General features: G+C 42.2%; 1 protein-coding gene across 3 annotated transcripts; it reads right to left on the bottom strand.

The window, feature by feature from the left end:
* Nucleotides 1–44: 44 nt before the first annotated feature.
* patz1 (POZ/BTB and AT hook containing zinc finger 1) lies at nt 45–12,552 on the bottom strand. Of its 3 annotated transcripts, XM_026167422.1 has the most exons (6): nt 10,092–12,552; nt 8,909–8,972; nt 8,630–8,801; nt 6,221–6,379; nt 2,994–3,206; nt 45–2,594 (listed from the first exon to the last, which is right to left on the bottom strand). In XM_026167422.1, the coding sequence occupies exons 1-6, from the start codon at nt 11,333–11,335 to the stop codon at nt 2,116–2,118; spliced, it is 2,331 nt and encodes a 776-aa protein (XP_026023207.1). In that variant the 5' UTR covers nt 11,336–12,552; the 3' UTR covers nt 45–2,115. The 3 variants fall into 3 exon arrangements, with proteins under 3 accessions (XP_026023207.1, XP_026023208.1, XP_026023210.1); XM_026167423.1 differs by lacking the exon at nt 2,994–3,206 and having other exon boundaries at nt 10,092–12,551; XM_026167425.1 differs by lacking the exons at nt 2,994–3,206; nt 6,221–6,379 and having other exon boundaries at nt 10,092–12,549.
* Between the last annotated feature and the right edge of the window lie 162 nt (nt 12,553–12,714).

Here is a 12,714-nt window from a genome sequence, read left to right as displayed (position 1 = left end):
CACTACAACAAAGAGGGATGAAAGAACATTGTGAAAAACTGGGATTTGTGTTTGTCGGTAATTTAATCAATAAAGTGAATTACATCTGCAGATACATGGGTTACTTTTTATATAAATTCAAAGCATCGGCTGGTTTCAGCTTCAAAACACCAATTCTTCGGGTCTTTAACCGTCAGCCACACCGAAGATGTTGCGTTGTGCTTCAAGACACTGTAAAAGGATTTTTTCCCCTACCCTTATAAGCACACATGAAAAGAAACAGCAGTGTTCAGAGGAATGTCTGTGAATAAACACAGTGAGACACCCAGACAGGTACTGTCTGTGACCATTGCGGAAAGCGCAGCACGCGGCGGCAACAACACAGCAATAGCAATCTAAGAGGAGGGAGAAGAGTAACAGGACACGAAACAATGACACATTAAAGAAAGCCAAATATGTTCTGCTGACTCACAGGTTGGTGGATCACATTGCAAATCTTTCCTCGAACCCTCTCGATGTCTGTTGCACAACACACACAAACAACAAACACGCATCTATATTTAATATAATTTAGAGTGAAAATAATCAAACTGAGCAAATCACAAGATTTTTGTTTTCGCACAATGAAAGGGGGAAAAAAAGAACTACACAAAATCAAGGGCATTAATAAGTTAATAAAATATAATCTACATTTCTCAAAATATATACCGAAAATATACCTGACCTTGGTCCCTGTTTCATTTACACAACTGATTTAACACCTAAAAAAAAACAAGACTGGGAAACGCTGTCCATGTAGCAGGAAAACAAACCTCAACGCTAACAAGCTTATGACGATTCAAGACAGATTTTGCATCCAAATATGTTAAAAAGAAAAAGAAAAAGAAATCTCATAGGAAAAGCATTCAGGTACACTGTGAAGATCACAACAATAAATGGCTTCCCTCTCCTTAAAGGAACATTTCACAAATAATTCAACTCAACACATAACAAAGGGCTTTTTAAGTGCTTCCTAACACCTACCAGTCCTACTCACTGGCATAAGAACTGACACTTGACACACTGGAAGCAAAAAAAAAAAAAGGAAAAGAAACAGCATGAAATGCACATCAAGCCTGTTATTAATATTTCTTCTTTAGCATTTAACAGATTAAAAAAAGCCCTGCTAGCAAACTTTAAGCCAAATTAAATCTCTTTACTTAAGAAAAAAAAAGTCCTCTCTTAAAGGTAGTAAGTAAGGTAATGAATACAGAATTTAGCCCTCTTGTTGCTCTGAGGTAAAGACATCTGTTTAAAGACTTAAGGGGAGCGTAAGGATATAAAGCATTAAAAATTCACTGTGATGGCCATGGGTCTATTAACCAAGTACACCAGAGTAGGTGAAGTGAGCAAAAGGACAAAGATTACTTTACGTTTTAACGATGCAGTACAGAATTCATCTCAAACATGGGGATTTAACTGTGATTGGTAAATCACACATAAAAGCTGAAAGCCCTTTTCAGACGTGCGCTCCTTTGACTGAATGTCTTGGTCACTTTTCTTTAACAATTACCAAACTCGTTAGGTCAGACCTACAAGCGTTTATCCATCATGAATTCCACAAGAGAGACCTTGCTTCTAATAAGGAGTGTGGTTAATTACTCAATAACAGCAATACTTAATGCCACAAGCACAAAAATCTACTTACGGGAAACAGTGGGCTGAGTCTTTACACCAAATGGCTCTCTGTCATAGGAACATTAATGTTAAAGTGACCCATGTCTGAATTGTCTGATTGCCATCACTTTAACAAACTGATAAATATAATCAGGGTCTGAAAAGGGCTTTAAAGAAAACAGAACTTCGACACATCCCTAGCGGTTAAAGGAAATAAAGCCTTCACGTAATTTCTTTATAAAGCAAAATGCCAGACACATACATAATCTGGAAAAGTAGAAAAGGTAGGAATTATATGGCAGTCTTTCACAAAAATATTGGATACACATTAACCAACATGACAAAAAAAGAAAAAAAAAAAAAAAAAGTAGTCTTGAGGCAAAGATATTCCCAAATACAGAGTATCTTCTGTGGGCAACCCAGCTTTGTCCTAAGAAAAAGTGGCTTTCCTGCAACTTGTAAAGCCTCAAGCAAAAAAGGTCACTTTCCTCCAAAATCAATTCCACTTTGACCCACCTCAGCGTCCACCAGTGAAGAGGCAAAAGCTGATTGAACTATCTGAAAGCCAAAGGACTCGAGCAGAGACATGTTTTGTTGAGGGGAGAAGGGAGACGTCAGGGAAGGGGCTATATCACTCAAGCTGGACCCCGAAACGCCCTGGACCTTCTGGGCTTTGTGAACTCTGTGCTGGTGCTTGTTGAGGTAGGACTTTGTGCGGAAAGCCTGACCACAGATCCCGCAGATAAATTTCTTCTCAGGGTCCGTCTTGGCTTTAGATGCCTCTGGAGAGACCAAAGCCCCCGCAGAGGCGCCATTGCAGGGCAAAGAGGGCATCTCGAGTTCTGGTCCGTCGGTTTTGTGTGGAGATTTAAGCTCTTCGCTGTTGGACAAATCCCCGAATGAAGGATCTGATTCTTCCGATTCCAGGTGAGGACATTTACCAGCGTTTTCCTGCCCGTCTGAGGTAGATACAGCATGGACATGAAGAGGGAGGTGAGGCAAAAGAAAGGGGGGGGGGGGGGACAAATGGGAGAAAAAGAGAGGCATGAATTAGGCTTTAGGCTTTCTCAAAAAACATCTTTAATCCATTTGTTGGCTGGCACCTGAAAAGAAATAAAATGTAAACTTCGGGGGTCACATGAGAAAGCACCAAGCACGGGCAGAACCAGTTACGATGACTGAAAGACATGAATAATTAAATACAGTTCTTTCCAAAATGTGGCTACAGCATTTAACTACACAGTCATCTAGCTCAGTCCATTTGCCCGGTGTCCACTGAGAATTCTGCTGTGCTCATCCAACCAATAGGCCATGCTAGCACCATGCCCCCACCCACCCTCCTGCTGGACTGTACTGACCTGTGACAGGCCCATGGACGGGGAAGCCAGGCACCCCGCCAGAGCGACACTCCCAGAAATATGGAGCCCCACCTGGCTTCCCCATGAGCAGCTCAGGCTGCAAGCAGAGGGTTGAATGGCCAGGCTGGGGAAGAACTGGGTGTCCAGAGAGCCCATGAAAGCGCCCCTCTGCCTCAGACGAGGTGAGAAGCAGCTGGCGACTGGCGCACAGGTCTACACAGCACCCAGCCAGGGAGAAAGGAAGGGGGAGGGACAGATATAACAGGCCGGTGGAAACCATACGGACAAAAATACCTTTACTTCATCACTAGTGTTAATGCTGTTTGTACACAGTATACTAGACATGTACAGTACTGAAAATGAGCCCATGCTGAGTGAGTCCCTTCACTAAAGCTGGCGTTGATGAATGAATTAACCTTTTCTTCAGCTCACAGTCAACAAACAATAAATCCCTGGCTGCCTGACTGCTTTAATCAAACTGTGCCATTTCATTATAATCCTTGCTGAAACTTGATTTGTTAAACACAGGTGCAATTAAAAAAACTACACGGGATCCTTTGATTGCACATGCTGGCTCATTAAAGCAGCTAAAGAATGGAGCCAGCAATTAATGTCACCAGATGCATCTGCGAATCCAGCTGTATCTTGTCACAATGCCCCCCCAGGGAGAGAAGTGTAACGTTCACACGTCTCACTGGTCCTGTGACACGAAGTGAAGGTTACAGGTAAAAGAACAAAAAAGAAGTAGAGGGGAAAAAAAAAAAAAAAGGGGGGGGGGGGACGTGTGCTTGTCAGTGGTGTCGGTAAATGTCTGTATAACCAGGGGCGCACATAAGTGGTCCGCAGGTGCGCATTCGCTGTTAAAATAAAAGATGAACACCAGATAAGAAGTAGCAACGCGCGTTTGCGCACATAAAATTTTCTGGAGGACAGACATTTGTTTAGAACTCTTAAAGATGTCGAAGAAGCTCCTTTAAGCAATTACTTTGGTGTTCCTCCACCTCCAAAGAAATGTCAGAAGGAGTCCGAACCGCAAAAGAAGCGCGTATTCTCGGAAAAGTGGTTGCAGGAGGTGAGCTGGCTTCAAACAAATGATGAACGCACAGAGCTCTAGCGGACAAAAACAGCGCCTTTTATAAGTACGCGAACGCGCGTTGCAACTTCTTATCTGGTGCGCAGCGCGTCTTTTATTTTGACAGCGAATGCGCACCTGCGGACCACTTATGTGCACCCCTGTGTGTGTAACTGTATTTCCCTGTATTTAAGTTTTACAGCCTTTTCTGCTGATGAAAACCTCCCGCATTCATTCTATACTGAAGTTGTGAAGAACTAGAGAAATTGAAAAGTTCATGTCTTCCTATTATGTATTATTGAAATTTCTAGGTTTTTTGTTTTGTTTAAAACAACAACAACAACAACAACAAAACCCAAAAAACCTTGTTTATAAATAAAGGACAGTCTGACCAAATACCTAACAGAACTTGTTCTTTAATTTTACACATTTAGCAAGTAGAAAAACTGAGACCTACAGTCGAAACTGCACTTCTCCATATTATATGTTAATATCTAATTGCTTAAATGTTTAAATGTCTTTACACCAACAGAAAGGAGAGTTTTGCTGGTCCAGTACACTTAAAGATCAAATTGGCTGTATGTGGCCTATGAGGTAAAACAAGTTTAACTTATCTGGTATAAACATGCTTTTTTTGTGTCATTTCAACAGAAGCTCACTTTCCTTTATAAGGTTTAGAAGTTTAAAAAAAGAAAGAAGACCAGCTATCCCCCAAACTAGATCCTGACCAATATTATCAGTTAATATTGTCCAATCACAGATATATAATCAATAACGGTGGGCAACTTTTCAGATATATATATGGAAGGCTTCTTTTAATGAAATATAGTAAATATAGTGCTGCAAGTTTGTGACATATATTGCTGGAAAAAAAATTACATTTTTTAAGTAAGAACATCATTTTCCCTTTTTAGTATCAGAGCTTAATATATAGTGTAGTAATAGTGCTTTCTAATAGCTCTTTGACTAAAAGGTATGCATTTTCTGAAAAGACAGTTTGAAGTTGCTATTATAATTGTGACTGCTGCACTTAATTTTACAAATGCCACATATAATTTCAAAGCATCCTGCAGTGGTTCTTGGGATTCTCATGCTTAATTTGCACCTGTGACAGGTAAGAGGTGTGAATTTTAGAACCCTGTTGATGTTTCCACTGACATATTATGTGTAGTTGTTAATGTAATCCATTATTTTAAAAGCCCAAGTCATTAAATTGTAAATCAACAGAAGACAGCATTTTCTTTGATATTACATTTAACCACTTGTGGGTTCGGTTCACAGTTTCTCCAACAGAAATGGCACAACTACGAAAATTTCAATGAATCCAGGGCAAATGGAGCACACGTTAGGACGATCATGCAACACTGTGCATAGCCCAACAACAGTTGATGAACCAGCCAAGCAGATACAGACACTGTTAACCATACGGCCATGGCCATGCTGGACAGACACACGCGTACAAATAAAAGAAATGTGAATTAGTATGCGACCTGCTAACATGGTTGAGAGTAAAAAAAAAAAAAAAAAAAAAAAAAAAAAAAGGTCAGCTTAAGAATTACAAAAAAAAGGATAGATCTTCAGTTATTCCAAGTGGCAACAGGAATATGTAGGCAGTTTTCAAAACAAAACAGGGTTTAAAAGAATAGTTGTACGTACACATCACATTAGAAATAAAGCCTAAAGTTTGAGATGAGTCCAGGATGTTAAAAGATAAATTAGTTCTCCAACTACCAAACAGATTTAATGCTCTAGGGTGTGACAATAGTTTCCCGCAGCCCTACCACCCCGACCTTTGGCATGAGTCACGAAGCTGGCCTGAGCTCACTGGCATTTCCAGCTTTTTATGTAACACTGACCGCATGCCTAATTAACCTGGATATCATTAATAAAAAAATAAAAAAATTGGTGCCACAGTTAGAGAATAATTACAGCAACTGTCGTCACAGAGACGTGCAATACTTGACAAATGAAGGTGCAATAGTAAATGTTTCAGCAAAAAGCTTGGAAGCAGGAGCTGATGTATGCGTGTGTTAACATATACAGAGATGCAGCAGCATGTTTCTCCCCCCCCCAAAGAAAATAAATAAATAAACGGCCGCAGAACAAATGAAAGCCAGAAACATGAAAGTTTGGGATGGGGCGGGCGGCTGCTTGCCTTCCACTGAGCACTGGCGTCCCATGTGGTAAGGGTTGCCGTTGTGCATCTGCAGTTCCCCCCTTGGCTCAGGGAAGGTGTGCATTGTGGCAGAGGGGGGCAGTGGAGAACCGTGGTGTGTCTTTATATGCACCTTAAGGTAGGATGCGGTGGAGAAACCTGGGACCAAAGGAACAAAGAAGAAGGAAGTTGCTTGACACACTGACATCCCCGCCTGTGAGAGAGGTGTCCTGAAACAAAGGCGTACTGTTCGAGTTTGCTCCCACTCCATGATTCATTTCTGGATGTGTGGTGAACTGAGAATTGTACTGCTCCACAATGTCAAACAACAGAGCTTCAAACAGTTTTTTTTGTATTGTCTGGACTTGTAAAAATAAAGACAACATAATAATACTACAGTTTTACTAAGCCCCTGGGAGGAGAAAGGGCTTTTCCCATGGATCACAGTTCTTACAGATGGAATGACTCCTTTAAAAACACACTGAAATCAGTCTAAATATAATTAGATTTCTCCAATAAATTTTCAACAGTACTGAAGACACACGTCAGAACAGTAAATAATCAGGTCAGCCAGAGGAGTCCAACCTGCATGATCACTACTGGCCTGTTAGAGACTCTACTGAGTCTCACTCTCTGTAAAGGCCTAAAGATGCAAAAACCAGACACGTGAAGAAACCTTCAACATGTATGACTGAGACTGTAAGCACCATATGAAATTCAATGTTCAGACATGCAATTGCAAAAAACTAAAATCTGAACCCTCAGCAATTTCCAGGATACCTGAAATGACCGTCGTGACTTTAGTAGATCATTATAGCAACTTTTGCTGAACACCTGATGAGGACAAGGTTATGTTCAGAGTTTTGATTTAAAATCGACTGCAAGAGTAATTTTTTTGTCATTTCTTTTATTTAAGTGTGACACACGCACACCATCTGCTGAAGAACTGCATTTCATACATGCAACATGTTGAGCTGCACATGACTAATAACACTAAAAGAAGCCGTGAAGTTACAGCAACCCAAACTGTATGCGTCACCATTGTTGCAGGACTTTGCATGCATTCAGTTGGAGATGTCGAAAATGTGAAAACCTGCCCTTTATGTTCGGTCCCCAACCAGCTGCCAAGTCAGTTTTACAATACTGGAACCGCAGCTAATAAAACAGACTGACCAGTTCACTAATTTAGTCACAGGCTCTTAATCACCAGGAATAATCGAGTGATAAAATCCACTTTGTTTTGATCTGGCCACATCTCGCATCAGGCTGTGAAAAAGTATGAGGCGTGAATGCACAGAGTAGTCTTTAATATTTAAGTGCGTCGAGCTTAGTTTCACACCAGTTCTGTGCTGCTGTCGCATTAGAAATGAACTGCGTCGCTGAGAGCACACGGAGCGCTTAAATAAGATCAAACAGATCACACATTTTTGGCAGCATTGCCAAATTCCCTCATTTGCAGCAGAGTGGACTTCCAAACTTTTTTATATTCTTTATCACCCATTTATCTGACAGTGTCTTCGACTGATATGAAATGACGCATCAAACACCCTCTTATACGAGTGCACGGCCTGGAGCAGAAAGTTGGTCAGCACTGTTTTAGGTTTTTCAATCTAGCCAATGATAAGAAAAACTCGCTTACTTAACTGGAATTACAGTACGCACTTCTGGGCTGTGAGTGATTAATGAAGCCTCCCCAATATAGGATTTTTAGGACAGAGAGATATTTGGCGATTTAAAAATCTGATATTCCAATATGCTATTCCTTCTTTTTTTAGACAAACGGATTTTGCCCAACAGTTATAGTTGCTGCTGTTGTTATCAGGGAACATTCAGAGTAATGGAGGAACAACTGATGGACGTTTTTCCCCACTTGTCTTCTTATTTCCATTTATTCACCATTATAAATGCTGATACTGGCTGATAATATTGGACCACCAATAAATCGGTCAGGCTTGTTTGTAAATCAGACTGATCTGTCTATGACTGTGATTCAGATGAAGATCACAGCAGATTTTATGGATAATCAACAGAGAAAAATTTGAGATGTAATTTTACATCCATGTAGTGAAGTTAATCTTCACAAACAGATTCACTGCCAGATTATGTTATTCAACTTCAACCCACAAGCTACAAGAGCAACCAACTAAAAAAAACAACTAAAATCTCTTATATAATCAAAATCTTACTTTTAAATATCACAAGATCACAAGGCAGTACATCAACCATAACTCTAGACTCGTGTCTTATTTTTCCTAAAAGCACATTTACCAATATATCAAATAATATCAGTCTGTATATTGTGAACATCCAGGACGTCAGCACCCTCTGGATATTGATCAAGATAAGGGGTAGAAAGGTTTCAGATTTCGAACCCGAGTACAACGCTGTTTTGTTTTTTGAAGGAATTACCTTTGTTGCAAATGCCACAGTAGTTATGAGTTCCTTCACTGTGTTTCTTGAGATGGTCTGTCATGTAGGCAGCTCGCAGGAACTTGCCGCAAACTTTGCAGGGGATTTTGTCCTCGTGGCATGCAAGGTGAGAGCGGAGACGATCTCTTGTGGCAAAAGAGGCATTACAAATCTGAAAGACAGAAATCACTGAGCTAATGCCTCTCACAGTAGAAAAAAAAAAAAAGAAACTCATTAGATGCGGCTATTCACTAAGTAAGACAGACATATTGATCCTACCTGGCACTTGTGAGGTCTCTCTGTTGTGTGTACTTGTTTGATATGTCCATTCAGGTGGTCTGGTCTGAAAGAAAACAGTGCAAATTAAAGTCTGTGCATCATGAACTGATATGCCTGAAATCAGAACTCCCTGTTAACCTGTATGGAACTCTGTATATTAGTACTATATTAATTTCTCAATTGCATGAAAATCAATCACGAGAAGGAAGCTACTCAAATTAATTACATTCATTCATGTCTCAGAGAGCTGTCCTCCCACAGTGTGCAAGCTGGCAACGAGGTACAGGTGAGCTGTATGACATTAATATAACAAAGGAGTCCTTAAGAGGCTCCTTTGTTTTAAAAACAAAATAATCAAATCAAGGCTGAAGGTAAAGCAGCCTTTTCCTCAAAAGAGGGTTTACTAATAACATTAACAGTGTCACTGTTCTATTGAGGGGCTCTAGGAAGCCAGACTGGTGACCCTGTATGCTCACCAACCTGAAGCCAAAGTAGCTTAAGAGAAAACATAAAAGTATGTCTTCACAAAGGCGGCCAGTAAGAACTCTTCAGTCATACCTGTGCTGAGACACACAAGATTTCTGGAAAATTTGTGGAGAAAAAAAAACAAAAAAAAACTGCTGCTTTCTTCATCATGTCAGAAACATTAACCTCCAAAGCAGTAGGTGGAGGCAGTGAGCTAAAACCCAACCTTCAACTGGTTTGAGTATCTGAAAACAAAACATAGTGGTGATACTTTAACGATTACTTACACTGGTTATCCTGAATTTGACAGCTGTGGCAGGACGCATAGTGGGAGGTAAAGTAGTGATAATGTTATATGAAAGGTGCATGCATGGCTGCACGGCAGTAGTTAGAAACCATGGACAAGATCCTTAGCTGTTGGAAAGATGGTGGCGTCTGTGCATCTCTAAAAGCTGCTTTGACTGTTATATATAGAAGCACTCACTTGATACCGTCACATAATGGACTAAATTACATGTGCTGATTTACACATGTACCTTTAATTATATTAAGGAACAACAAAGCACATTTCTGTCTGGGATGATCTGGAAATTTAGGGCATTAAGACCCAGTAACAGCACTGTGTGTGGTTTTTGTTTTGGTTTTTACAACTCCCAACAGATTCTGACCAATTATCATCATCATCATCATCATTATTTATACATCTCATTCAACTCACCTTGAAAACCCTTTACCGCAGCTTTGGCACACATAGGGTTTGCCAACTGAGCCGTCGTGGGAGCGCACATGGTACGACATCCTGTCCTTGCGTTTGAACCGGAGCCCGCACACATGGCAGGCGTATGGCTTCTCCCCGGAGTGGGAGAGCTTGTGTCGGTTCAGGTGGTACACGTCGCGGAAAACTTTCCCGCAAATGTCACAGCCGACGTGCCGCCTGGTCCTCTCTCTCTTGCGGCCGTTGTCCAAGGCGAGGCCTCCGTGTAACTGCACGCCGTTTTCCAGCAGCCCGGGCTGAGATAGAAGAGAAATTCCGGCCGGGGCTGACAGGCTGTCGCTGAGGTTGTTTACAGCCCCGCTGGAGGCTCCGTGCTGCGCTTCGTGGTTCTTCAAGCGGGAAGCCTCGGTGAAAGCTTTGCCACAGGTCCCACAGGGAAACAGTCCGTTGTCTTTCTGGGGGCTGTTGTTAAAGTGAACAGCCTCCACGGCTCCGCCAGCTTTCTTTGGTCTCCCCCTGCACCGTTTCGACCCCGGGGAGCCAGCGTCGTGAGGAAACGCGTTCCCCGTTATTTCCGCGGATGGGGAGACTGGCAGTCCCTCAACGGGCTCCAACATTGGCACCGACGACTCGCCGCCGTCCTCCAGAATCGCGGCCGCGTCTTCACCTCCGTCCACATGCATCTGCATGCTGTTAGCAAAGCTCTGACCGTTCACCAGCATTCCCGTTCCGTTTACCAGACCCTGGTGAGCCACCGGGAAACCGAGCTCCGTGGCCCCCGTGGCCTGGAATAGACTGGCATCTCCTCCCCGAGAGGTCGGGACGAGGATTTGTACGTTAGACTGTTTGATAACCTCCTGACATATCTCAATAACCGAGCGCATCAAAAGAAATTTGGCAGCTGTCATCAACTCCGGGAAACACTCCAGTCGGACCACGATCCTAGACGTGTACGCGAAGTCCAGGATGTCTTTAAAAACTTTCGGGCTGATCGTATGCATCTCCAGCTCCTTGGCGTCGCCGTCGCCCTCAGTCTGACGGCTGAAGACCGACTCGAAGTACTCGCTGCAGGCGGCTAATACTGCTTTATGGGCAGGGAAGCTTTCCTCGCCGACGCGCAGGATCACATCGCAGAACCTGCCTCCATCTTTCCTCTGAATGTTGAGGTTGTGTAGCATCTCCGCACTGTGCTTGCTCACCTGGTAGGTGTACGAAGAAGTCCAAGACGGCTCTGCTACTTTCTCCATGCCGAATTCATCCAATAACAATGGTTGTTGGCGACAAAGGTCGGAGAAATGGCAGATTATGCGTGAGGATTTCGATCAACCGAAAGCAGCTAGCTACAAAATCCAAAACCAGCCGCCCCTCCCGTCGTTTTAGCATCTAACGTTAAAGGCTAGCAGTAGCAGCAGCAGGGAAAAATGGCAGCCCCCCAGCTTCCTGTGAACTTTGACCCTGCTTTCTTCAGGGTGGGGGTCGCTCGCTTTGTAATAATAAAAAATATATATCGATATCAGTGCTTTGACAATGAATGTGTATTTTTTATTTTTCTCTGGTGGGATCAGCGCTGCAGCAGTACTCCGGCGCTGCAGAGGTCTTTCATTTCTTCATGCCTTATGTTTGTACGCAGGTCTCTTCCTGCCTGCTGTCTGTGAAAACCCCTCCCCCAACCAGCCAACCACAACCCCCTCCTCCCGTCACTCTTTATGAGCGCTGTCTGTGAGCCTATTCAAAACACATGCAGAGCACAATGCACCAGTCACTTCAGGTAAGGGTCGAGCTGCACAAGGCAATACAACACTGCAGGCTATTTACCACAACTCACTGGGCGACTTCAATAGTTACACTTTGCTAGAACCAGATTGGACCCCTTTTACTTGTAGAATAGCCATAATTATTCATAACAGACTTCAACAAGGTGCAGGAAACAGATGTTGGGTCATCATGCACCACGTAGTTGCTGCAGATGGACATTCATGATGTTGGAGCTGGTGACTGGAGTCCACTAGAGTAACATGGCAGTGATTCTGGTGTCAAGTTTGAGAATGAGCTTTGTGTATATCATCCTGCTGGAAGCGGCCATCAGAGCACTGGCACACAGTGGTCTATAAAGGGATGGACATCAGGAAGAATACTTGTGTAAGAAGACCCAAGTAGATCAGCAGTTTCTGAAATGTTCAGTGCAGCCCATTTAGCATGACATGTTCAAAGTTCAACCCCAATCTGATGCTCCATTTAAACTTCAGGTGATCTTCTTGATTACATCTACATGTCCAAATTAGGATGTTGCCATGTGACTGAAACCAGTATCTAATCAGACAGCAGCTGAATAAATGTACCTAATAAAATGTTTAAGTGTATATACCCACAAAGACTGAGTGCAACGATCAATCCACACACCACCACCTTAAATATTTCACAAGTACTCAGGATAAAATAAATTTAAAAAGCAACCTCAGTTTCTCATAATTAAAGATCAGATTTACACTGAACATTTAAGGAGATCTTGTAAATACAATCTTTTGCAATCTAAAGTTTACCTTTAAAAAGTTTAAACTTTGACCATTTTAGTAATTTCTAAACTAACAGTTTGTACTGAAATTGTGTTTGAATTACGAGTTCGTGA

The sequence above is a fragment of the Astatotilapia calliptera genome, chromosome 5 (genome assembly GCF_900246225.1).
Source record: "Astatotilapia calliptera chromosome 5, fAstCal1.2, whole genome shotgun sequence".
NCBI lineage: Eukaryota > Metazoa > Chordata > Actinopteri > Cichliformes > Cichlidae > Astatotilapia > Astatotilapia calliptera.
This window is presented reverse-complemented; position numbering and strand designations above follow the sequence as displayed.

Bases quoted from the DNA above. Each gene is read 5' to 3' on its own strand.
- patz1 (XM_026167422.1), bottom strand. From the start codon at position 11,335: ATGGAGAAAGTAGCAGAGCCGTCTTGGACTTCTTCGTACACCTACCAG. The intron at 3,207-6,220 runs GCAAGCAGCCGC...GGTGCTGTGTAG, and splicing joins ACGCCAGTGCTCAGTGGAAG to ACCTGTGCGCCAGTCGCCAG. The intron at 2,595-2,993 runs GTCAGTACAGTC...TATCTACCTCAG, and splicing joins CGTCCATGGGCCTGTCACAG to ACGGGCAGGAAAACGCTGGT.